This window comes from Paralichthys olivaceus, chromosome 7 (genome assembly GCF_024713975.1).
Source record: "Paralichthys olivaceus isolate ysfri-2021 chromosome 7, ASM2471397v2, whole genome shotgun sequence".
NCBI lineage: Eukaryota > Metazoa > Chordata > Actinopteri > Pleuronectiformes > Paralichthyidae > Paralichthys > Paralichthys olivaceus.
Genome location: NC_091099.1, coordinates 8,194,805 through 8,221,983, shown reverse-complemented (window position 1 = coordinate 8,221,983; position 27,179 = coordinate 8,194,805). Strand labels below are relative to the sequence as shown.

The following is a 27,179-nucleotide window of genomic DNA, read 5'->3' as shown; positions in this document are numbered from 1 at the left end:
AAACACTAATGAGGGCAGGCTACATTTTGACAAAATGCAACCGATACATCACACCCCCTCCCATTGTCCCTCTCGTCATAGTTACACCTCCAAAACACATGATCATGCACCGCCTGACAACAGCTCGAAGCCGACTTTTCAGTCACTCGCTCGCCATCTTCTGTCTATCTTCTGTCTGCTTCAGCAATGTATGCCTCCCCAATCACTCTCATGCTCAGAGAGAATCTGGGCAGATGACGTTAATCTTGTAAAATCTAAGCAAAGTGTCCGCCATTGGTGGAGGTATGCATCTTTTTTTTCTTCTCTGTTTTCATCAATCTGCTCAAGATCTTTCTTTCTATTTTCTCACATTTGATGAATCTCAGCATCATGTTTATTATCATTGTTGGCGTCTTCAACTTGTACATCTACTTCCTCTCCTCCCTGTTCCTTCTCTATCTCTCTTTTGTGTCTCACCTGTCCCAAGAAAGCGAAGAAAAGACACAAAAGTGGACAAACACTTGCAGTCTGAGGAGCAAAGTTCACAGGACAACTGCACACTGCTTTAAAGTGACACCTGCCTATGAGAGGGTGCTGTAAACATTATCTTTAACGTAGCATACACACACACACACACATCATGACTTTGCTATCTAACTGAAAATCAGAGCCACTGATACAGGGATTAAGACCACACGCCACACAGTGTCCAGCCTGGGCTCTATCTCTGAATGCAGCGATCCCAGACAACATGGCCCCTGTATTATCTTATTGGTTTAACATTAAGCAAACTGTGGCAGCACACCAGACCACCAGCTATTGGTTCCTCCTTCGCTTTATCATATTTCTATTTACTCTGCTTTACTTCTGCTATCTTGAAGGGAGCCATTAAAGATGCATCTCTCTTGTTTTACAAGAGAACCAGAACAGAACGAGTGTGTGTGTGTGTGTGTGTGTGTGTGTGTGTGTGTGTTTGAGAGGTCAGAAGGAATGGAAGCAGGTGAATAATAAGGAAATTTGTCTTAAGTGATGTAAAGAATGGATTAAACAAATACTCCATTCATACACATGTACTGTAATTACTGTCTTTAATTTTAGTAAACAGGGTAAGTATGAAATAATATATGAACTGAATCATGAGTACAGCAAACTGCACATACACATCAGTGCAACACAATACACCAACACTGCCAGACTGAATGGATGTTTTTTGGGACCATTAGTGGAATAACTGGTCCCAGCAGGCAGCAGATGCACGACAACCTCCCCACTGTGTGACAATAGCTCCCAGTGCACGCCGTCCATCCATCTGTATTTGTCCAATACAGTAAAGAATCCCTGCAGGAGAACCAACTGACAATCCTTTGTTGTCTATTGTGATGAAACTATAACAGGAATGGATCACAAGGAAGACAAGCCGACCTAATTCTCTGATCCCAAACACCGAAAAAGAGAAAGGGCAGGAACAGACTTTGATTGATCGGGGAACAAATGGACCAGAGTGTCCCTCCCTGCATTTCTGCGACTAGCATCTGAATGGCTAACTTCGTTAATTTCCGCGGCCTGCAGCTTAATTCCTGTCACAGTCTGATGGAGTGGCTGTTTTCGGCAGTTGACTCTCGTAGTGACCCGGAGGTTCATACACGCTACTGCTGCTGTAGGTCTTTGCTGTTGTGTAAGATTGTGAGTGAATGTAGACCCCCCCTGAAGAGGTGAAAGCACATCACACATTCCTGTGTCTACAAAGGAGATTACCACTCACCTCAGAGACACTGAACCCCTGAGTCAAACATAAGCACATCTCTGGAGCACTAAGTGACCAGATGCACTGATTTCTCTCTCATCAAGATGTTGATGTTAAATCAAGTCACCAAATTGCACAGGGGTATAGATAGTTGTTCCCTTAATGTATCTTTCCTTCAAGATCCAACATAATGATTTAAAAAATAAGCCTCACAATGTTTGATTGATTTGTTCCAACAATTTTATAGGTTCTTTTTTGGCCCAAATTTCCAAATTCCCAAATTGAGTTTTGAGCAAATCAGTTTGGTGGTTTCTATGTAGTCCTTCTGAAAAACAAACAAAACCCAATGTCCTGAGTGGAGGTAATTGCTCTGTGCATTACAGAGGACAGATGGTTGACCAATGAGTTAAATTAACTTTGGCCATTAGAGGTCTCTCAATCAAAACAAAAGAACTAGTTTGATGAGGTTTTGGAACAGCATGGGATCATGGGAGTCGATGTCACCACTGCCGATGAGAATCTACCCGACACGACTCAGGCACAAATCATGTTCACAGATAAGGTAATATATTCAAGTTTTATTCAATAATCCATTATGAGTTAGCTTTCCTTCCTCATGCACTGTGTGCTCTGATTATTATAGCTAAGATGGGCTTAACCATGGGTGAAATGAACAACAGCCACAGGTTGATGTTCTCGCTGTTTGCCTGCAGGATGTTAAACCCCATGGCTGAACTCTGCCCAGAGAAGAGAAGTGGGAGTGAATGGAAGGTAAAAGAGGGGAAAAGGGTTTCATCTTTTATTGCCCATAAAGTCTCAGGAGTGGAGTCACTCGTGTGCAGTAAAAAACGCTCGACACCTGCTGGGATGTTGACTTAAAATCTTTATCACCAATATCTAATCGCTTGCCTTCTCCCGCCTGATAAATGGTTTCATGTCGGAATTTTCTCCCTCCAACTAAAAGATACGCTGAACACAGGTGTGTGTGTGTGTGGAGCAGATAGAGAGTATATGTGAGGATCAGTGCATTAATCCACCTATGGGTGACATGGTTAATGCTTAATCAGGTGTGTGTGTGTGTGTGTGAGTGTGTGTATGACATCATGAACCTGGACAGGACATGAAGTAGAAAGAGATATGGGGCCAATATGGGTATAGTTACATGTTATTATTTGTGTGTGTGTGTGTAGAGTTGTATGACTGCATCTCATTCTGTGCGAATCCAGGATTTCATTTATTTTAACAAATCTGGAGGTGTATTGAGATTTGTCTGTGCTGAAACTGGCGAACCAAACCTGCACATGATTGTGACTGTCAGTGAGACAGGCTCTTCAAATGATCCATGAGGAAGTAAGAGAAGAGGCAAAAAATGGTCGCCTCGCTTGCCATACCTCTGCTATGGGTAAAAAAAAAACTATCTGGATAACGGTTTGCATTTGCAGATCTGCCACAACAGCAGTGTAGAAAAAAAACCACGTGTTAAACAACAATCCCAGCACACATTAGCATTTTTTTTTCTGATAATGAGCATACAGACTGAGATACAGTTACACATCTCTCCACACACACACACAAATAATATTGTTACAATATTGGCACCTTACATTGTCATCTAATAAACTGTGAACACGGTGGACCTGCAGCCACATGCCACTGAAATTACAGTGAGTGAAAAGAGATTTGCTGTGATGGTTATTATAAGGCACATGATTAAATTGAATGAATGTGATGAGTCACTTTTTTCTTTGTGTTTCTTTCTTTGTAAAAGTTTGCCTCTGACCTGACGAGAGTAAAAGGCAGATTTCACTTTAAATCAAATGCAGTTGAAAGCTGAAGGCCGGCTGACAGTGTCTTTAGATAAATAACAATGATGTGATCTGTTCAGGTGCTCTGTGTGAAGTGAGATTCAAAGATCTCACACACTTCAAAGTGTTGGGATTACACCCTTTGCCTCGTGTTCATCCCAGGAGTCATATGACGAGAGCCGCCCATCCTTTTTCGCTCACAATGACAGCACGGGCCAAAAACTTTTACCGCAGGCATCAAAAGCCAGACGGGGGAGAAAGCTGAGCGCCCTCTGCTTGAATCTAAATATTGACTCTGAGGTCTTTCTCTGAGTCCAGTTTTACTTTACTGCTGTTCACACACGAGAAACAAGGAGATTCAGGATGAAAGTGCTGCACTAAAAGGTGAGCATTACAAAAAGCACAAACAAGACACTGTTGAATCCGTCAGCACTGTTCACCAAAATTAAACCTATTCTTTCACTCACTGGTGAATACACTGCCATAAAAAAGAAACATCAGCTATAGAAGCAATCAGGTTTTGTGTCAGTACCACAGGAGCATGGCTACACTGTGTGGTTCAAAGACTCTAGGATACCCTGAAGGTTCAGAGTGTGTGTGTGTGTGTGTGTGTGTGTGTGTGTGTGTGTGTGTGTGTGTGTGTGTGTGTGTGTGTGTGTGTGTGTGTGTGCGTGCGTGCGTGTGTGTGTGTGTGTGTGTGTGTCAGGTCTGACCACATAAACAGCAACACTGTCAGTAGAACTAAAGTCTTGCCACACCCAGAGGTGAATGTTGGATTGGCCCAAATACAATGTGAACATACATTTGTTGGTTTGTTGGTTGGTTCAGTGGAAGGATGGGACATGGGCCAGGGAGGAATCCAACATGATTCAAGAATCTTGATAGAACATTTAGGGAACTGATATCTATGAGTGTGTGTAGTTTGGTGCAGCTTCATTGATTGCTGGGCCTTGGCCGAGGTATGCGTTCCACTGAGTGTCAAACATTGGAGTTATGGAGAAAAGAATCTGGACAGTAATAGGATCTTCCACAGTCTGATCACACTGCTTCTTCTCGTTACTTATCTTTGAATGCTGATTATGACTGTTCTCCCACTCTGTCATTAAGTCTATTAAAGGCCCACAAAAATATAAATCACTCTCCCTTTCACTAGTCTGGCAGAAATTACAGATTTACAATGTTTGAATGGAATGTCTCTTCATTGGCTTTATAGCATTTTAAAATCGAGCCAGTGCAGCCCAATTACTCTCCCTATACCCCCGTGTGACCCCTCTGAATTTACCGACCGCACCAGATGTGTTGAACTCTGTTATCTGCCATTAAAGGGATTCTATGAAAGAAAGTGAGGCAAAATGTATAAATTATAAGGCAGCCCCGCAACAGAGCAGGTGAGTACACACACACATGTCTTAAAATGGTCAGCAGATAGGAGCTTTCACCGAACAATGGAAGCCGTTCTGAGGCCGAGCCAGAACTGCTACTGCAAGGATTCCCACAGAGGACAGCAGAGGGGGTGCAGACACATATACAGATAGTGGATGACCTGATAAAAACACAGAGAGTCAGAGAAAGGGAGAGAAGGAAGACCACCTACCAACAAGGCCACACAGGATCAGCCACTTTTTTACTAATTCATCTGACCTCTAGTCGGCTCTGTGTTTGTGTTGGTTTATTTGTTTGTTTGTTGGGGGTGCTGGGGGGGGGTAAGGTTACACATTTAAATGCCAGTAATAGCAGTGAACTCTGTTAGAAGTTTGTCTGGATGTGTTTATTTGGAAAACTGGGCAAAGAGATTGTCTAGTCTCCTGGCATCAATGAATACGGCTGAAATAGGATTACACAGTGACTTGTCTTCAGCTCGGTCCTCCAACCTTTCCCTTTTTTTTTTGTCTTTTTAGAGTCCTGCTCTGGACCTGGCCTTTCTCTCAGGTCTACAAAGCCGCACTGATGAGCCTGACTGGCCTGAGCTCTTAGGGCCAGTAATAATCTCTCTTTAGGAGGCTGAGAGGGTGAAGTGAGCCATAAGAACCCTCTCTGTCAGCTTTAACTGGCCAGGAGAAAGAAAAAGTCATAATTATAGTGCTCTCTCTCGCTGGATTTAAATAAAGCTTCCTGGACGGGCCCCTATAGACACACACTCTCTAGCTCATACACACATATACACACACACACACACACGCACTTCAATAGAGAGGCACTAATCAATCAGGGGTTACCCTGCCACGGCTTCATTGGAGCCCCTGTCTGAAAGAAGGACTGACAGCCCTCAGCCTCCCAGTATTGTCAGATGAGACTGATTAGGCTTCTGACTGACTACCTCAGCCACCAGCTAGAAAAGCGCAGGGGTTAAAGGGTCTCCATTTGAAATCGACGGGTGCTGAAAAGTTCTGGACACCTGCTTTTTAAAGTGATGCTTGTCTCCGTGGTTCTATCCTCCTTTTTTGTTATTTGCAATTTGAGGGCAGCGCAGGGGGAGAGGGAGAGAGTTGTTTAAGAGAGGAAAAAGGGAGTGGGGTACTGTTTGCTGTGTGTGTGTGTGTGTGTGTGTGTGTGTGTGTGTGTGTGTGTGTGTGTGTGTGTGTGTGTGTGTGTGTGTGTGTATGTGTGTGTGTGTGTGTGTGTGTGTGGCTTAAGTTTTGAAGAGCTTGGCTGTGGGCCCAAGGCTGGAACAAAGAGGGGACACTCTTTACATGCATAGCCAGACAGAGCAAACTGGCCAGCAGCATAAAATACAAGGCACAAAAACAGACTGAACAGAAAGAAGAGGAGAAAGTCGAATATTAGACGAACCCGGCCATCAGCTCGCTTCACCTATACAACTTTGCATCCGTCATGTTGGGATGAAATAAGAAATGTAGCGGGTGCTCTGCTTATGAGGCGTTGAGTCTGTGGCACAAGCTGCTTGGATTTTATTGTGTTTGCATTCAATATGGAGCTGTGTGGCCGCGGGTAAATGGAAGCTATCCCTTCTCAAACACCCAGAGGATGAACAAATACAGGCAATTAGTGAAGCGCAGCAACACAGAGACAGGTGGAGAGGAGAGGAGGAAGAGAGGAGAGGAAGAGTGGAGGAGAGGAGGAGGAGAGGAGAGGAGGAGGAAGAGTGGAGGAGAGGAGAGAAGGAGGAAGAGTAGAGGAGAGGAACCAAGGGGAAGGGTGCAGGAGAGGAGACGAGTCAAGGAAAGGAAAGGAAAGGGAGGAGACAAGAGGAGATGAGAATAGACAAGAGAAGATGACAGCTGAGGAAAGGAAAGGAGATGAGATGACACTAAAGAAAAGCAAAGGACAGGATGGGGCAGGAGAAGAGACGGGGAAAGAAAAGGAGACAAGAGAAGAACTATTTGGTTCATAAAACAAGCAAAATAAATATCAATATTTAACATTTTCTCTGTTACCTGCTATATGAACCAAAACACTTCACCAAACTGTGTCTGTAACTTCTGAACGTCTAACCGAACACATCCTCAGTGCCATTACACTCCAGATGATTTCTAAAGGCCAACTTTTTTTTCCATCACTGTTATTTTTAAGGAGGTGCAGTGGATTCCCTTTTCTTTTATTCCTTCTTTCTCCCCCCTCTGAAATCAGCTTAAATCTCTGCAACGATTTCGCCCTTTATAAAAGGAGAGCCACTCCGTCAGTGAGGGACAATGGTATATTCTGACAAAAAGTCTGAGGGCGTTACGCCACCCTGCCATCACCGGGTTCCCTTCCATACAGCCTCCACTGGTGACTGGTAAATGCCACTTTCAATCTTTCTCTTTTCTCTCCTCTTTCCTTTTCACTCCTTCTATTCCTTGCCCCTCAATGGGCGTGTTAAGTATTGTGCATTCTGGTGGGGTGGGGGGAGTCAGTCAGGATCATTAAAAGCAGGCCAAGCCTTTGGCCAGATCAAAATAATTAACTGGAGAGGTCACAAGCTAATGAAATGAAATGGGGGTCTGAAAAGAGCCCCTAAATGGTGCTCGCTAATCCTCCCTTTACCTTGTTTTAGGGAGGGGGCAGGTCTCTATACACCAGGGGCATCTCTGCTGATAATAGGTTGTGGGGTGCAGGGGGAACCTGGAACTATGGATATGTGTGTGTGTGTGTGTGTGTGTGTGTGTGTAGGAAAGGAAGAGAGAGATTCACATTTTTTCAGGAAAACAAGTCAAACAGTTTACTGGAGGATGTGATCTTTTCTGGCATCTCTTACACGTCGTTCAGGGGTGCAGTGCAACTAAGTGATGAAATTTCTATTTCTGATTGGTGTTTAACTGTAGCTGCTCAGAATGGAGTTTATATCATCAACTCTATTTACAGTTGGGAATTTCTTTTCAGCAGAAAACACAAGATAGTTGTTGATAAGCAGTTAATAAGAAGTAAGAAGAATTCTAGCTGTAATGTAATTATTGCCAAAGAGGTTATGTCCCTGTGTGTATGTTTGTTAGTAAACAAGATTACAGTCTTTTTTACATTTTCACCATTTTCCCAGAGAATAATTCATGAATGTTGATAAAATGTTTAGGGGACAATGGGATTTATGAGCAATTTGGTGCTTTAACTGTTGTCCGGGTGCAGCTCATTTTATCTCTCAACTCAGTGTAGTTTTATATTGACTGTTGGAGTCTAAACTAGTGAAAAATGTCAAAGTCAAAATGGTCAAAATTGTTTGTAGGTACAGTTTGTATGGATGTAATGAATACATAAAGAGATATATAGAGTGTACAAATATGTTTATGTAGCTGGTTGTAGCTAACAACCAGACAAATCTGTCTGGTTTGAAATTACTGTACCTCCCTCATTTATTTAAAATGCTTTTTTCTTTTGAATTCTAATCCTGCGAATGCTTTCATGTCCATTTTCAGACACACACACACACCTTTCATGACCAGAAGCCCGTTTATACACTTCTTCCACAGAGAGCCCAGCTCTATTGTGTCATGCAGAGATGTTTACAAGACATATAAAAGAAAACAGTTCCCTGTCTGTCTGAATCAAACAATAAAAGAATGAAGCGTGTGATTTTTTGAAGCTGAGGGCAATGCGTATCTGATGAAGCTGCAGTGTGTCACAGTGAACAGGTTCTCCAGGGGCAGGCTCCAACCTGCTGAAGACCCTGGGACATGACTGTGTGTGTGTGTGTGTGTGTGTGTGTGTGTGTGTGTGTGTGTGTGTGTGTGTGTGTGTTTATGTGTGTGTCATTCCGCGTTAAAGAGAAAGCAAAAAAGAAGTGGTTTTCAGGGTTAGAGGTCAGACCTAGAGAATGATTTGATTTGCACACCAACCCACGCATACACAAACTTTAAGACATTGCAACGTATTGTTGAGTGAAGGAATGCACCTGATCTCAAGAGAAGAATGGATGAAAGCGATTTAAACACACACTCACACAAAGACGACAGCAACAGGCACACAAGCACCCACCCACACACACACACACACACACACACACACACACAAACACACACACACAAACACACACACACAAACACACACACACACACACACACACACACACACACACACACACACACACAGCAAGCCCACACATAACATGTTTTTAGAAAGACAGTTAAAGGGAGTTACCCTTTTTTTTCTCCTCATGTCAATATCACAATAAGGGCAGAGGAGGACAGTGTGGGTGAGGTTCTAATGAGCTGACAAGACGTCTATAGACCAACAAATACATGGATGCTCACAGAGTACCTATAATAGAGAGAAAATAATCAAGCAAGCTATTTTGTATTGTGTACATATAAATGGCTGGAGACGGCTGGTCTGAGGCAGCACAGAGGCACTAATCATGTCAGCACCAGGAGCATTAGATCGATAGAGGCCCAGGGTCTACCACACCAGGACCACAGGTAAAGGCTATGCAACGAAAGGGTGTAAGATGCAGGTAGGTACAGTTTATATGGAACGCTACAGGAGCATCTGTCAATTTGTGTGTGTTGCCTAAGTAGGCATCTACAGACTTGCATGTCATTGTATCAGTATGACAGTAGAAATCTCTTTAATTTTGAATGTGTTCCACCACAGCTTCCTCACGTTGCTCAAATTTGCACTTTATTGTTCCTCATAGTTGCTGAAAGTGAAACTGCTCCTTAGACTCAAACACTTCATATGAGAGGTCGCTGAGTGACATAACAGAAGCTGCACCCGTTTTCTATTTTCTTTTTTTCTGGTCCTAAATTCCTGTGTGTCACTGAAGTTATAAAATTAAACTCGCTTCATGTTTGTCCTGGCCCCACGCTGGTGTCGGCCCCCAACCTCAGTCTCAGGTTGTGATTCCCGTCACCATCCACCTGTAGCTACAATAAGTTGTCAGCATTGAAAGGCATCACTCTGTCGTTGTGTCAGCAGCAGCTCCCCCCATTATGGTCCCATTATATCCTCTACTTCACCGAACCATAGACATCAGGACCAGCTCTGCCCCCAGAAGTGAAAAAACACACAAAACATCTCCCTCTCCAGCTCTGTACAAGCCGTCCACTCCAGGCTGCTGGTCTCCCTCTGAACCATCATTACAGTCATTAGACAAGAATAAGCTCTGTATCACAGGAGTCCAGCAGCACCCAGTTTAACCCAGCACAATTAGCACATCCATTGGAGTAGAATTACCCTGGAAAATGAGAATGCTCCGGACAAAAGAGGCAGGAGAGTTGGAGTTGGAGAAAAAAAAGGGTAAGTGTGAGGGAAAGGGGGAGAGAGGAGGAGAAGAGAAATAAGGGAGGACAGGGAGAGATTAAAATTGTTTGAATTAAGTCCACGCTCGCCCCATTCATTTGGTATTCTGCTCAAATCAGGGCTTTTGTTCAGCCTGGCTTAAAGTAGTGTCAATCATCTCGACCCGGTTTTGTAGAATGGGGAAATTTATTATGAATTTGCTCCTGCAAATAATGAGGACTACCCCCTGCCTGCTCTCCCTCCTCCCTCCTCCTGCTCCCCGCGAGCCACCTCTCCTCACTCCCCAAGGCCTCCACCCCCATATCAATGCTGCAGAATAGGCAATAGAGAGTGAAGTTAGCAATCTCAGGGCCACTCGCACTCTGGACCCACATCAAAGTGACAGAGACGTCCAATCAGATTTGTCTTACAGGCATTACATGATGAATATGGTGCGGCTGTAGCACAAAAGCGCCTTTGTGTGTCCTCGGAGCAGAGACTATTCACAGCCCGCCACAGCCAGCCAGAGTGGAAGTAAATGGCCAAAAGGGCCCAGGCCAAAAAAAAAATCACCCAAACTTGTGCAGCACAATGGCCCATGCAAATCACAGCCCCCACCGCCTCCCCCCTACCACACATCCCCACCTCTTGCATCCCTCCACCCTTCAGGCCTGGTTCCTCCTCTGCTGGGTCGTCTGAAGTTTAGGGCCTATTCACTCACATACAGAGGTGTCAGTTAAAAGTGCCGAGCTGCACGCATTGAAACCCTCTTCTTTTTTTTTAAACGTTCACTGAAAAGAGAAAGATTTCCCCTTTTTCAGAGAGATAAAAGAAAAACATGAGTCAAATGACTTTTTGTCTGAAAGTAAGAGTGACTTGTGAGTAAGACTCCTGTTCAGAAGCCTTAGACTTGTGTGTAGAAGAGGTTTTCACCACAGCTGGAGTGGTCACATCAAAATAACATGCATTGGGAGATAACTAGCAGTGAGATCGATGAACAACAACATGGAGGATTAAGTGGTGTGCTGACTCTAACTTTCAAACATCTTTAAATGGTCTCGTGTTTTATGTGTATTGTATGGAACACTCAGGGAGACATGTTAAATGTTGTTGTAGAGTTGTGCCATGACAATAAACGAAGACTGAGAAAAATACATTTTCACTTCTGCATCCACAGCATCACACTTTGCATTGAAGGGGCCTTAAAGCTTTGAAATGTTATGATCATGGCCCAGAACCAATACGATTTGCAGTGTCTGACCCTATAGGCGGAAAAAAAGAATAGTGAAAATAAAAGTGTGTCTATAGTGCCTCTATTAACCGGGTCCTTACTCAATCAATAGCCAGGGGGTCAGCAGATTTGTCTCTGAACCACCTGCATGGCCCTGTGTGTGTGTGTGTGTGTGTGTATGTGTGTGTGTGTGTCTACTACAGATCAGTTCTTCAGTATACTTTCTGTCTGTGTTAAATCTGTCTCTGCTTAAACATTAACACCTCTGTAAGCATTGCTCAAGGTTGTGCACCGTCTCTTCTTCCGTCGACATCGCCTCTCTCTCTCTCTCTCTGGTCATCCCCCTTTTGTCTGAACTGTATTTACCATATCTTCATCTTTACAGCAGTGGCTCGGTTCAGTATTATTCTTTTTCTGCTGTCTAGTTTGTATGAATCGAATGGAAGTCATGTGAAAATAATGTTAATGGATTCATGGAGTGGTTGCATTTAGGTTCAAGTGAAGGGAATCATTTTATCCTGAGAAATCAATTTGTCGTGGAGTGTATTGACTCCATAGAGATTTACTGGATTTGCAATTATTATGAATCATTAAATAATCTGACAGCTGTGATTGTAGTCTGAAACAAAGTCAGGTTGAAGGTTTGGCTCTGGTCTGCACCTGTTGCTCTGCAGGTGGGTGTATAATCTGAGCAGTGATTGGACGGACTCACATCAGTTCAGATCTCCTGATATGAAATCGAGTTGAATGGATTTCCCCCCACCACACTCATCAACGTTTATAAAAAATAAACAACTGTTGCTTCATTCATGTGTCCGATTAGTTTTTTTCTTGGAGAAAAGGGACAATGGACCAACCATGAAGACTTGTGTCCATTTCTGCCCCCATGTCATCACAGCTGCAAATTTCGTGCCCAGATGTGGGTTATGAATCTTATTCCCTTATGAATATATGATTGTTTCTGGATGACAATTTTAATCCAGGATGTTTTCTCCAGTTCAGATCAGTTATTCCTCATATTAGAACAAAGGCCAAACAAATGACATACATCACTGGGGGTGGGGGTGGGGCTATATATATGTTTAAATGTATGGTAAGACTGTCATTATGTTAATAGTGCAGGGCTATATGATTTTTTTTGCTGAAGGAGACAAAACATCAAAGCAATAAATGTTAAAGACGCACACATGAAGCATTCATCTCTGGTTCATGCAATAATGCCTTAAAAGCACCGAGCACACTGATGACTGCATTCAGAGCAACATATGACCTCTCATCACCCCCAGTCCTGGCTTATTTCGGCCCATATTATAGTCCCCCGTAGTTTACATAGCCCACACCGAGGCTTTGCGCAAGAACACGCACGCATAAATGAGCTGCGTGTGATTATTCAGCATTGTAATGCGCTAAAATGAACATCACCCTTATGCATTGTCAAAGTGAAAATGACCCGCGGACAATGAATACATCTCTCTTTCTCGCCTCTGCTCCTCCCTGTAGTGGAGGAGAAAATTGCAAATCCATCTTCGGAGGACAAGAGACAAGCGCTTATTTTCACTTTGCGCGCTGGCCTCTGTCTGACACTGAAGGACAACACGGAGCCCATTTCATCCGTTTAATAAAGGAGCAGCGGGGTTTTCTGCAGCCGCCCAACGTGCATGTGTCTTTATGATGCTGTGTGACGTAGGAGGTTATAAAGCAGCGGCGTAATTAATGTCATTTATCACTTGTTGGAGTTTTGTCACTGCCTCCTCAGACAGGACTCACACAACGCGAGCCGTGAACCAATGAGAGCAGCGCCATTGTCACAGCACAGGCACGTGGCTTACACCTGCAGGCCTGTGTGTGCGAGTGTGTGTGTGTGTGTGCGAGTGTGTGTGTGCGAGTGTGTGTGTGTGCGAGTGTGTGTGTGTGTGTGTGTGTGTGTGTGTGTGTGTGTGTGTGTGTGTGTGTGTGTGTGTGTGTGCGAGTGTGTGTGTGTGTGTGTGTGTGTGTGTTTGTCAGAGAGAGAGAGAAACAGAGAGACAGAGAGACAGAGAGAGAGAGAGAGAGAGAGAGAGAGAGAGAGAGAGGCACACTTTCATGTAAAAAAAACAACCCCCCCTCACATTATTCAGTCTGTTACTTCTTGGTCAGATTCCAAAAGTCCCGCAGTTTGAGTTGTATTCTTTTGATTTATTACTATTTCTCCTATACATTTTATTCTGTTCTTGTTATTTGCTAATGGTCGTGTGTGGGTTTTTTTCTGAACGTATGATAAAACATTAGGATTGTGAGAGCAGCTTCAAATAACCTAACTCCCCACTCCCACAGTGAACACCAGGTGAAATAAGACTCGTTATTTCTCGCCCTGCATGCAGCGCTGAATTTGGCATCGGTGTTTATTTACAATAGATCTTCCATAATTCGCATAATGAGGCGCAAAGGCGCGCACAATAGCGCGCACAATGGGGCGTTGTGCACCCCATTTCGCAGGAGATAGGCTTCTTGATTGGGATGTGTGCGCCATGAAAAACACAGTTGGGGATGCAACTAGTCTACAACCCCAGGTTTTATTTAGATTGATCTCACTCGGGCAATAAGAATTTTGACCCTACTCATTGTCTGGCTGACTTTCCCCAGGCCGTATTTCAAAGTGTCTATATCCTTTGAGTGGAGTGAATTGCAACCCCCCGGGCTATTGGGTAAAAGCAGAGTATGCAAAGGAAACAATGCAATGCATGAAACGTAATATTAATCTCCCCTGTCCTGAAAGTGGACAAAGCGCAGTGGAAGGTGCACGTCTATAATGGTTATTGAGTGCTCACCCAGCTGCGCAATTTTCCCCCGTGCGCCCAACCAAGTCGGAAAAGGTCATGCAGGGGCTTTGAATAGAAGAGCAGCTCTCTAGTTTGCTCAATTACCGCCGCCACTATAACACACACACACACACACACACACACACACACACACACACACACCTGGGTACGAACATTAAGTGAAGAACCAAAACACTGTCAAAGCATGTAATATAAATAGATTCATCTTTATTTATAAAACTTGTTTTGCACAAAATATATCTGTTAAAAACAAATATTTACATGTTTTAGGCTACGGGAAATGGAGAACAAGTGCATACATTAATAAAGGTCTCCTCACCACCTATAGCTATTCATAAAAAACCCTACAGTCTGTCACAGGTAGTAGCCTTGATATTGCTTTCACAACTCAGCCACTCACTGCCTCTGTCAGCTGCTCATCACAACACAAGTGGCAGTGGCTGTTGTTCAGAACATTGCTTGTTTTTTTACAAAAATATGTCTTCATGTTAAAACAATATGGTACAACTTGTTGTTATGAAACGTAATGTACACCATGAAAAAAAGCAACAGTCTGTGGATGCATCATCTTTGTTGTGACGTGCACGGCAGCAGAGGGAGGCAGGCCTGCTCTGATGAGACACTGATCCAACAAGTCCTCTGGAGCTGCAGCACCGGCTCCACACAACCTGCTGCTGCTGTGTCACATGGTAATTGCACTTATTCAAACATAACATCAACAGTTCTTTCCTTCCAGTGAGTCCAACTCCCTCCCTGTAGTGGGGACTTCAGGGCGACTATTTGTGCTCTTTGCAACAAGAGGCGCTCTCTCTCTCTCTCTCTCTGTCTCTCTCCGTCACTCTCTCACCATTGCTTCGCTCCTGCAGAAGCAGCCCGGATGAGGGTTCACTTCCAAGGACAGAGGGCGACACAGATCTGATGCCTGTATCAAGTCTATGTCAGCGTTTCTGAGAGAAGTCAGCTGCTTTTACGCACAGACGGTGCTGTGTGTGTGTGTTTGTGTGTGGTGGGTTTGACGCAGTCAGCCTCAGTACCTGTCGAACCAGGTTGTAAAGTCCAACAGCTCCTGTTCCTCTGAGCTCAGGGGCTCGTAGCCGCCTTCATCTGACGAGTAGGTGGAGTGTGGCGACTCCGGGTCTGCAGAGTAGCTGTTGGAGAGTGTCGGGGACGGTAGCCCGCACTGGAAAGCCGCCGACACAGCGTCGTGCTCGTCCAGCAGTTGCTGTAAAGCCCTGATGTATTCCACCGCAGACCTCAGGGTCTCCACTTTGCTCATCTTCTTGTTGGCGGCGCCGTTTGGCACGTGCTGACGCAGCGTCTGGAAGCCCATGTTGACTTGCTTGACCCGGTTCCTCTCCCGTTCGTTCCGCCGCGCCACGGCCACGGGCTGCTGCTGGGGGATGGAGTAGCCGAGGCCGTTGAAGCTCAGGCGCCGCTTGCAGCGCAGGAGCTCCGGGGAGCTGGAGCGCTGTCTCTTCAGCACCTTGGTTTTACCGGCGTCGGGGTGCGCGGCGGGCACGGCGCAGTCCTGAGCCGGTGCGTGCAGGCTGAGGGTGGCGCGTCTTTCCGTAAGTCCAAAGGTGAATGCGGTCTGCGTGGTCGTGATGGTTGTAGTTTCCATCTCGGTGACAGTTCTCGTGGATGTGATGGATGCGGGGGCCCGAGCAGTTGAGACAAGAAGTGGGAGGACGAGAGGAAAAGAAGGGGGTTGGCAGTGCACAGCTCTCGTGTCCTTCGCGTGGGGACCGTGTGGCTAACTCTCGTCCAAGTCTCTCTCCGCTGCTTTACTCCACGAGCCGATCTGACCCAAACTTTGGCAGCACTCCCCTTTTTCAACACGCGCCCCAACACCCACCTACCCACCTCCCCCTTTTTTTTTTTGGGAGACGCACGCTTCGTGGTGAGGCCCCGCCCCCGCTGGGTGATTCTTGTGCGCGTCGACTCCCCCCGGGCCAGGCGCGTGGCTCCGGGAGCTCAATAAACAATCCCGAGCTTTCACTGCCGCCGGGAGCACGCGCTGGGCTCATTTACATTCCAATGTCTCTAAGTTGAAGGCCCATTGGTCGATTCAAACGGGCTGCAACCGTGCGAAAAGAAAGAAAGGAGGAAGGGGGGGCACAGAGAAAGAAATCAAAAAGAGAGAGAGAGAGAATGAAAAGTGAATGGTTTGCCTCTTTGAAATGCCTTTTGAATTTGACAATGTACACCCCTGGCAAGTCTTCAAATTATCAGTCTTTCCCCCCTCAGCCATCTTTCTCCTCTGGCTCTTTACAATCACAAAAATACCGAGGACGCTCAGTCCTGTATCCAGGCTACAGCTTCTCCACACAACTAAATAAACCGCAGGAGCGCGTCTCTGCTCACAATCACATGGCGATGATGAAGCTCCAGAAAAAGGGACGCGATTCATTAGAAAGTGAAACATCATGTTTATGACAAACGGACTGCAGGTTCGCATGCAGGGAGCGTGTTGCACCGGGCTGCGTCTCACCTCAGCGCACATGGTGGTCCACTTTGTTGGCACTTTGTTGTCTCTATAAGTTTCTCCAGTCCTACAGGCTCTTTTAAACACTGAGGTTGTATGAGTGCAGAAAGTTTCTCCAGTGTGTGTTTGTTCCACATTGAGAAATCAGAGCCCAACTCAAGGTGCAGGACCAGGGACGCAGCATTTCAGCACCACATCGGACCGGACAGTTAAGAGTTACATCACCATCCTCTCTATGGATCTTTAAATCGCACTGTGTTTGTGTTTATCTCTCTATCAAAACTTGCTGTCTTTCACTTTTGAGAAATGTGTTTGGAATCTGCTCACGTGAAAAGTCTTCAAACTGTGGCAGAGAAAAATCGTGAAGACAAACCTAATGTAAAAAAGTGGAACTCTTGCGGCCTCTGGTGGCGAGAAAAACGAAACTAACTCCTGCATCTCCTGCTGGTGCTGATCAGTCTGAATCAGAGAGAGGGGGGGATTCCCTGACAACGGGTGGTTTAAACATGTTTTCTTCTGAGTTGAGCCTGCTAACTTTCTTACTAACTCACCTTAACAAGAGCTCAAAAGTTAAGAAACTATTTCCAGGATCAGATCTTCAGATCTTCAGCCTCCATAACAATATGCATAACGTCTCAATTGACATGAACAAGAGCCCAGAGGTAAACAGACACAACGTTCACGATCAGATCTTCAGACCTTCAGCCTCCACAACAATATTCATAAACCATTCATTTAAAAAAAGTGTCGATAACAGGCCTCGTGTAGAAATCAGAGTAAATAATAATTTTGGAAATAATCATTTTTTTAAGCATTTGAGCCAAAGTAAAAAAAATAAGAAAATAGTGGCTATATTCAAGTTGGACTCACTTTTCAAGTTAACAAATCACACAGCTCAGTTTTTAAGCTGAATCAGCAGAACAGAACAGCTTTCAAACTGTGCATCTAAAAGAGTTTATGGCTTCACCATAATCAGGAATCAGCTTATGATTCTGGGCCGATTTTATTTGTTTACATTAATGTTTTTCCTAATTTTGGCTTTGACAAGCTAAAAAGTCTGAATAAAGGTTAAATGTACGTATGTTCACAAAATAACTTAATGAATAATGAACAATTTACAAGAAAGAAACATCAGTCTCCCAAATAAAAGATCCCATGTTCATCACATTTCTTCTTTCTTCATATAGCTGAGTTGTGAGTTATGATTTTGAGACTTCCTGCTGTTAAAGAGGGGCAAAATCCCGCGTGAATTTTTACTGTGTAATATATTATGACTGTGACGTACGAGAGGATTACATCAGTCTGCGTGATTTCCTGTGAATGTAAATGCTGCGTGTGGTAATTCCCACTTTCATCTTCTAGGCTTTCCCCTGACACTCCCCCGGTGCCAGAACCTCACCCTGTCAACAGCAGGGGGCGCTGAGTGAAAACACTCCACTTCTCTACATATTTTACTGAACCAGCATCTGATGAAACTGTCGGTGTCATAAAAAGAAAACCAGGGCTAAAGAAGAAGTGTAAAAGTTGAAAGATATTTTCATTTTTAGTCGTTTATACGAACCTGCAGTACCATAATAGACAGATTCACTTCCTGACTCAGAACTGACTCGTCAGACATTGGGAAAAAAATTTCCAGACTAAAGTGTCTTGGAAAAAAATGAATTGAAACTCACAGGAAGTCTGTGGTCAGTCAAACAAACGTAAGCCCTATATTAGCGGAAAATCAATTATCCCAAATGTTCCATACACTATTCCATGAAAATGTTATAGTTAATTATACTTGTCATAGGTGTGCATATATAATATACAATAAGATACAGTTCCAATGATTAAAATGTCACATTTCGGATCAACAAATATATTTTTACACACAGCGGTTTAAGTTAAAGCCTGAGACAGTCTTATTCATACAGGTCAGGGTGTGGCTGTTTGAACCAGGTATGAAACAACCTGAATCTCCAGTGCCACAATAATGTCTCAGCCGATACGTGGGTGAGACCAAAACAAGAATGATTAAGAGTGTGTATGGGTGTTGGACAGATAGAGACAGATATAAAATATGAATCAGAGGGAGCTAGAATGTGTCGAAGATCGGCTCTGTTTGTTTCAGACAGTTGTGGAGGAGGGACTCAAAGATTTTACTCATGTAAAAGTACGATTAAATAAACAAAAACTCAAATAAAATTAAAGGTACCACATTAACTTTTCTATCGGTTAAAAGTAACCAAGTGCTTGGTTTTAAATATACTAGTATTTAATCTAAAAGTACTTGCAGAGTGTATCTTCTTCCCTAATGCAATGGTCAACTACATCATTATGTCTCTTAAGAATCCATTTCAGTTGTTTCTTCACCAGTGATGCTGCTGCAGGAGGCGGGGCCTAATATTACCTGCAGGTTCTAATTGGATCAATGGACCAAGGTTTGTATTGGTTATTGATTACTTTAAAAATATGTAACACAATGCTTTGTAAAAGTGGAGTAGAAAAAGCAGGCATTTGCTTGTATATGTAGTGGAGTAAAAGTGAAAAGTACCTGAAAATAATTGTACTTAAGTTAAGTACAGATACTTAAAAAAAGTGCATCCCACCAGTGATTTCTGACACTGATATTTCCTTTGCATTGTGAATAAATGTGGGAAACAGCAAGTCAACCATTTGTGTGGTATCATAATAAGCAGTCTACAGCCGTCCTTCGTGACAGCCATGAAATGTGAGTTTTCAACAAGGGCCCTCAGTGAGGACTGAGCAATACTTCCAGTGCTCAGGAAAAGGGAAGTGCTCCATTAGAGGCTGTATCGCTTCTCTTTTTAAAGCACATACTGCATGCTGGGGTAAATTTTTTTAAACTCTGGCAGGTTACTACATATGCACCATGATGCCCAAGTACAGCACTATCCCATGTATGCATTCCTGACGTGGTCAGAAATCATGTAGCACTTCTCCTCTATCAGGGACCCTGACCTTTTGGTACTGCTACCAAGTTTAAAAGGTCAGAAAAGACCCTGTGAGGAGGCAGAGGAGAAAACCATATTTTGGTTTATATAAGGTGGAATGAGGAAGTGAAGTCTGAAGTCTTGTTGTGATACAGACTCATGTCTTCATTTTTGAGGGGAACACCGCTGCACACTTGCACTCAATCTCACACCTGCAGCATTCTCACTCTGAAAGTCCCATACACTGCATATTCATGACAGCTCAGCAAATGGTGGATTCTTTTGTTTAAATTCACTGGAACAGTGTGGTTTCTTTTTAGGGAGTGATCAACTTGATAGGTCAGGTTATGGGAAAACTTCTACTAAACCAAATGTCTGTTTTCAACTGAAACTGCTCACAAAAAGTTTGAATCTTTAATGTTATCATCAATTTATGTGGGGTATTTCATATGGAAATGCTCTAACATGTTGTATGGTACATCAGGATCTGCTTGGGCACATTATAACTACATGGTGCATGAATTGTGTGAAATATTAATCCTGGCTTCTGTGTTATATCTCATGTAAGTTATGATATGACATACAATTTAAACAAAAGATCCTTATGTGCACAGTTGCATTCAGGAACATAACATTAGCCCTGGACACTGACAGGTTTAATGCCACTCCAGAGGAACAGAGTGTGTGAGCTCAGAATGAGGTTCAGTCTTTTTTAATTCACTGTCCAGTTTATGAGAACACAAGTTCTGTTCTTTTTAGAACAATCTCTTTCTTTTGGTTGGATCATTATGAAGTGCTTGAGTTGAGGGGAAGTTTTCTAACAGCAGATTTGATCATTTGTGAGGTTTGAAATAGAAGGAGGAGTTTATTGGAGTGAAAATGTAATAAATTGTTGATGGACCACTGCAATGTTACTTTAGGTGTCTTATGAATCCCTGAGGGTTGAACAATTCTTTGTGTATGACGCAAAAATAAAGAAGAAAATCAAAAAATATACATATATACATACACATAAACTCATATATGTATATATATAGGCTGTATATATATAGGCTGTCAAACATGTCACACACATATGTGTGTGACTGTTTGTTTCCACACATATTCACATATATACTTATAGATATAAATATAACCAATAGATCGTCTCTGAGCTCCAGGTCAGAGAAAACCCAAAGGAGAAAACATTAATATCGGATGATGAAATGCGGATGATGACGTGGTGATGCAAGAAAACGAGTTGAAACTCATCCGGTTAAATGTGCAGCACAACTTTCAGTTTCTCTCCCTCTTTTCTGGGAGGAAGAAACTCCACAGGTTTACCTTCCACGTCTGGTCTGTAGGGGGCGTCTTTACCAGCCGCGGGCTGCAGTGATACAGTACCGTGCTGCCTGTACGTGAATCACATGCGGAGACAAGCCCGCCCCTTGACATGACGTCATCTGTGTTCGTATAAATGCTGACAAGGAACTGAGAGGAACCAGATTCACAACTGGAGTCAAAACCAGAGTCAGACCAGAGAGACAGCTGCTGAGAGATGCAAAGGTAAAGACAAACAATATCAATGTGTGTCCCTGTCCTGCTTTGTTGGGAGTGATGTGTACGCATTGTGAGGTACTTCCTCCCTGTAAATCCTGCTGTGTGTGTACTTGTATTCAGGTCTGTTTACTGTAGCATAAGCTGCGGTGTAGTAAAGTGTGCATGTTGCTGAACTGTGGCCACACCACATGTAGGATAACAGACATCTGTGTGGCTATTTTCTACGAATCAGAGGAAACACTGTGTGGTTGAGGTCCTCTTTTCCTATTTCCTCCCTATCGCTCTACTTTTGTGAGACGTGTCATTAAAAAGAAAAAATGTTTCCTTGCAGCCTTCCAAAGCCTCAGTTTGCCAGCTGGCTCATAGAGCAGGTGGAGACGGGTCAGTACACAGGTCTGCGCTATGTGGCTGAAAACAAGTTCAGAGTCCCCTGGAAGCACAACTCCAGGAAGGACTGCAGGGATGAGGACAGCAAAATATTTCGGGTAGGTCTAACAGCCTGTCACCACAATACAGCTTTTATCTGGATCAGATAACATGTTAATGGCTTTGTTGACAACTGTACTGATGCTGTGTTATTTCCTGACTAAGCTGAAAACTTTTTAAAGTATGATATTGTGCCACAAATACATCATTTCTGTCAGAGTCCTTGTTTGGGAGATGAAGGCAATAACTGCGTAACAACACCAGTAGTGGCACCTGCACTTAAGTAAAGAGGAAGCAAAATATACAGGGTACTTAATTTATAAAATTTTAAAAAAAAAACTCTATTACAAGTCAAACTAAAAATATAAGTATCAGCAGACATTGTGATTTTTTTTCATTATGGAGAGTGGTCCCTCAGTATCACTGAAACTAGAGATTCAATCTAAAAGTGATTCCAGTTTAGTCACTTTATTGTTTTCATAGCATGCAAGTGCATTTGGTGGATTTGGGTGTGTCCTTTAAATGATGAAAAATAAATGAGTCATTTAATGAAATCCCAATCTGTAATATAACTAGTATGATAAGCTTTCAGATAAATAGACTGGATGAAAAGTACAGACATGTTGTAAGTAATAATTTAAGGTCTCAAATACTACTAAGAAAAGTACCTACATGTATTTACAGTGTGGTTATTTGTTTGATTCACAGGCATGGGCAGTGGCAAGTGGTAAAATCAATGAGTTCCCCAATGACAAGGCCCGGTGGAAAACCAACTTCCGCTGCGCACTCAACAACCTCTCGGTGCGCTTCAAGATGATAGAGGACAACTCCAAGCACTCAGACGACCCCCACAAAATCTACCAAATCATGAACACCGAGCGTAAGACGACTTCTTGTTCGATCTGACGCTTTCGCTGTGGAACCTTGTTTATGGAGTTTGTGTGTAAAAAGCACGGGGGTCCTTTTCCTTGTTTTCTCGCAGACAGACAAGAAAACTGCTCTATGCCGAAAAACGACTCCCAGGAGGACCTCATGACTCCAGAGATCTACAGCTCTCCCACAGAGTTCTTGCCCATAGGAAATGAGGTGCAGTATTGCTGAGAGCACACTTTCACTTCTCTCTGTAAAGTGGTTCACCAGGCGACATTACTGTCTGTATTGTTGTGTAGATTTACATCCTGTTGTTTGCTGCAATTCTATACTCACATCACATAATGCCTTTTTCCTCCTAACACAGTACAATCTGGTGAATAATTTCACGGCCTTGGATCTGGGTAACCAAGCAACAGGTACGGTGTCTTTTTGCAAAGGGAAATGCTCTAAATAACTTCATAATATCCTCCTTATCTGGTTTTACATGGTTTATATTGAATATTATATGTAGTTAAACCAGATTTTTATCATCTATCATAGAGGAACAACTGTGGGTAGAGAACTACTGCCAGCCCGATGCAGCCGTCCTTGGAAGTTATCCTCCAGCAGAGAACCACCCACAAGCTTTTACAGATCAGCCCACTTTCTACGAGGGTACATTCTTTCACTGAAACAAAATGATGTCATGAAAAGAAAAAAAATAATCTAAATTTGTAACGTGATCTTTTATTCTATGTTGTTTGCAGCAAATCCTACACCAGTCGTCAGTTCTGCTCAGCAGCCAAGTATCTATGACCTGGAGGTCTCCATCCACTACAGGAAAAAAGAAATGCTAAAGATCACGTTAGCCACCGCACGTCTCCAGCTCCACTACCAGCACGAGGCCCCCGACCTCAACGCCCATCCCCTCTGCTTCCCCTCCACTGACGGCCTGCTAGACCACAAACAGGTAAATAGTTGTATCAGCTGGACATTAACTGAAGAACAGGTTTGAAAGTCACCTATTAAGAGTTTCTCACTTTCCTCAGCCAGTCTTTAAAGTATGTTTTCCTGCAGTTAACCTGTACTGTCCCCGTTATTGTCATTTAATATGTCCTACACAGTGCTTCCCAGTAACTGCTCAACTGTTGACATTCTACCTTTGGAAACATGGGAAAGAAGCAGACTTTAAGGCTTCGATATTTCTCTATATGCCTCAATAATGACCATCACAGTTTGTTGTGCAGCTGTGAGATGATGTGAAATATGGACTTTGAACAGTCAAAAGTTCACCATATGGCTAAATTTAAGTTTAAACAGTGTTCAGTCCGAACTTAAACACGCCCTTTGCAGTAAACAAAGTTATTGTTGGCATCAAGTGTTACCCAAGAAAATACATCACCTGTATTCCTCATTTTTCAATCATGCATTGTTTACATGCATGTTTGCTCTGTGTGTGTTTGTTCGAAACTATTGTCAGGAATGCGTCTCACATCACTAGAGTGTATTAAAAGAATTACCTGAAGTATATGAGAAACTGCTCATGTCTAATTGTACTGCGTGCTATATGCCCTCACCACCGTGTGGCCTGGTAGGAGGGGGGGCAGTAAACATCGCGGAGATAACTCTTCCTCAAAGAACTTTGATCAGTTGGATTTCTGAAGATGGTTGTTGTGTGGGGCATAAAGAAATTGTCTCGCTCTTGGCATGATGTGGCTCCACCTAAACACGAAATCCCTAAGCTCTCGAGCCAGTATCAACAGTCACTCCACAGGAAGTTCAGTGAATGTAAGATCAGGGTGCAGCTTTTACTGAAAACTAACTGGTGCAAATCCTGTTCTAATCTCGCCTGTTTGGAATGTGTTGTGGCCTGTGGCTACGGCCTGGAGCTCCTTCAGAATTCTTCCTTGGTTTTATAATCAGTGAATATTCAGTCTGTGGTGCAGAGTGAAGTTAGAACATTGTACTTGGTTCATCTGCGATGAAGATTTTACAGCCAATGTTTTCCATCATTGCTGTTCACATGTCGGTTACATTAAGTTTAAATGATTAACTATCTGCTGTTATTTTCGGATTGTTGATATTTCAGAGGCTTCAACACAATCTTCAGATTTAAACTCACAACTTTTCATAATAAAAGCTCTGTAATTAAGTATAATTTGACTCATTGCTGCAATAAATCAAACATTGTGCTTTTACACAAGAGTCAAATTGCCAGACAGGAAGTGATTCATTGACATGATGGATATCAGCACCCAAGACAACAAGGAAGGTCTGCGTCAGTCTGATATGGTGAAATAAAAAAATTATAATTATCTGCTGGTGATTTTGTTCCATTGTTTGGTTTGACCCAGTTGCCGACCCACATACAGACAGGCAGACGTTCGTGGGATTAGTAGGTAGATAATACAATACACTGATGTACCTCGTCTAAGACAAGGACACTTTTTCTAATCATAGCCTTCTTTACAACAGATCGAATACACCAACCGTATCCTAAACAGCATCCAGAGGGGTCTCCTGTTGGAGGTTTGTGAGACTGGTATCTACGCCTGGAGGCAGGACAGGTGCCACGTGTTTGCCAGCACCAGTGACCCCAGTGTGGCTCTGCCAGACCCGAGAAAGCTGCCCCAGAACACGATGGTACAGCTCCTCAGCTTTGAGAAGTATGTGAATGGTAGGTGTGGATCTCCTGTTCCTCTTCAAAGTGAATTAAAGTATTTCTTATAACTAGTGTTAATACTTTTACCCGCATTAACTTTATGCTGTGAAATAATTGTCACAGAACTGAAAAAGTTTAAAGAGAACAACGGGGGCTCTCCTGACTACACCATCAACATGTGCTTTGGAGAGAAGTTTCCTGATGGAAAACCTTTGGAGAAGAAACTTATCACTGTCAAGGTAACAACTGTTTTTTTTTTTTTACCTCCACGAAGGAAGTTATGTTACATTAATTTGTTTGTCAGCAGGATTATGCAGAAACCACCGAACAGATTTCCACGAAATGTAGCAGAAGGATACAACGTTTTTTTCTCAAAGACAACCACAGTACTTCAGCTGCACTGAGTTTCACATCTAAGCCTCTCTCTCCCTCTGCCCCCGTAGGTGGTTCCTCTGATCTGTCGGCACTTTCATGAGATGGCCCAGATGGAGGGCGCTTCCTCTCTTCACAGCGCCAACGTCAGCCTACAGATGTCGCACAACAGTCTCTACGATCTCATTAACTCCGTGTTCGGTCTGCCAATAGCTGAGGACCCGACCTTCCTGCATTAGATCTCAAACTTCTTCAGCACTGGGCTCAAACAAGGAATTCTTCAATATGCTATGGGACAAACATGATGCACCATATCCCTCTCCTACTAGAAGCCTCAACATAAAAAAACTGTTGTTGAATATGCTACACCGTCAGAAGCAGGAACGAACAGAATCATTATTTGGTGTTTGGTGTCGGAATTTGCCATTATCGATCAACTGTATTTCCACGTTGCTGCTTTGCATCTTCTGATCTGATTTGCCATTAACTGTTAGAAAAACTGATATTTGTGTCACTACAAAGTGGAAATTGAAGCCTTCATTACCGAGACTGTTACTCAAGTGAAAGACAAGTTGGGCTTTACAATAACGTTTTCTGATTCATAATTATTTAATTACACATTCTTAAGCAGATTTATGGAGTAAGGAAATGATGACAAACAGCCCTATTAATCCATTCTGACAAAGGTTTGCAATTACTGGTCACATATTTATGAGGTCGTAAGTTTTCTGTGTCATACAGCCACCGACTGCAATATGTTTACATGTCTGTGGAGAATTGTTTTGCACTTAAACTATTAACCCCTTAACTATTGTTTTTATCTCTGCTGGTCATTTTGTATTTGAAATAAATGGTTTAACCCTTTAATGATGTCATCTCAGTTCATTAATACTGCCTTGTAAATGTTATGGCCAAGAAATGCTGGGAAGGATAATACAGAGATCTTACAATAGCAGCCAGGAACCCACACCAAGATTTCACCTGAAGATGCCCCCCCCCCCCCCCCACCCCTGATGGTTGAGTCTGCGGACTTTCTCCGCCTGGCTTCCTAGTATAATGTCAGTAGAAATCCTGGAGAATCCGATGTGTGAACCCAGCAGGGGATCCGGTGGCGGGTGATGAAGCTTGTAACAGATGCAAAAATGCAAAAATAAATTAAAATTAAAAAAATATATATATATATATCTCCCAGTAAAAAACATACAAGACACTGACGAAGATGTCGAGAGTTTGTGGTGATAAGACCCGACACTAGTGTCTGTGTGTCGTCAAGAAAATCACGTGATCTCCGCAGCAGAGTTAAAAGTCACTTCCTGCCTCTGTCTGCTGCTCCACGTGAAGGATTTGTTGCTGTTGTGAACACGTCTGTGCAGAAAACCTCCTCCTGTGTTGTGCATGTGTGAAAGGAAAATTCTGGGTAAACTCCGTAGCCAATTCTCCGGATTTCAGGAAGAAGGAATGGTCTTCGTTTAAAAAAACATGGAAACCAATCTCAGGCATAGACGTTAAGGAAAGTACACAACAGCGTGTGTGAAGATTTCCATAAATGCACCCTGTGTGTCGAAACTTCTATATTATAATGCCATGGAGAAATTGTTCTACAAGCCGAGGAGGATTTAGTGTAGCAATGAATTCTTATGGTTGTTGTCATGAGCCATTTTTGGAGATCATAGTTTACACAGCA

The 27,179-nt window shown here is 43.2% G+C and overlaps 2 protein-coding genes across 5 annotated transcripts in view; one reads left to right on the top strand and one right to left on the bottom strand.

Annotated features, from left to right (window-relative positions):
• Positions 1-26,362, top strand: part of irf7 (interferon regulatory factor 7) — a 54,926-nt gene extending 28,564 nt beyond the window's left edge. The window contains exons 2-11 of one of the 4 annotated variants that reach the window (XM_069527993.1): positions 21,129-21,189; positions 21,515-21,668; positions 22,318-22,489; positions 22,592-22,695; positions 22,847-22,898; positions 23,023-23,136; positions 23,229-23,431; positions 24,937-25,138; positions 25,247-25,362; positions 25,567-26,362. In XM_069527993.1, the coding sequence (XP_069384094.1) occupies positions 21,182-21,189; positions 21,515-21,668; positions 22,318-22,489; positions 22,592-22,695; positions 22,847-22,898; positions 23,023-23,136; positions 23,229-23,431; positions 24,937-25,138; positions 25,247-25,362; positions 25,567-25,734 (1,293 nt within the window). In that variant the 5' untranslated portion in view covers positions 21,129-21,181 and the 3' untranslated portion in view covers positions 25,735-26,362. Of the gene's footprint in view, positions 1-20,912; positions 21,190-21,485; positions 21,669-22,317; positions 22,490-22,591; positions 22,696-22,846; positions 22,899-23,022; positions 23,137-23,228; positions 23,432-24,936; positions 25,139-25,246; positions 25,363-25,566 lie in introns of those variants that run through there. The other 3 variants (XM_069527994.1, XM_020079036.2, XM_069527992.1) reach the window with 3 other exon arrangements.
• On the bottom strand, positions 14,414-16,074 carry ascl1b (achaete-scute family bHLH transcription factor 1b). Its single transcript, XM_020078750.2, has one exon. The coding sequence runs from the start codon at positions 15,845-15,847 to the stop codon at positions 15,254-15,256; it is 594 nt and encodes a 197-aa protein (XP_019934309.1). The 5' UTR covers positions 15,848-16,074; the 3' UTR covers positions 14,414-15,253.
• Positions 26,363-27,179: the final 817 nt, after the last annotated feature.

Coding starts and splice junctions, on each gene's coding strand:
- ascl1b (XM_020078750.2), bottom strand. CDS start 15,847: ATGGAAACTACAACCATCACGACCACGCAGACCGCATTCACCTTTGGA.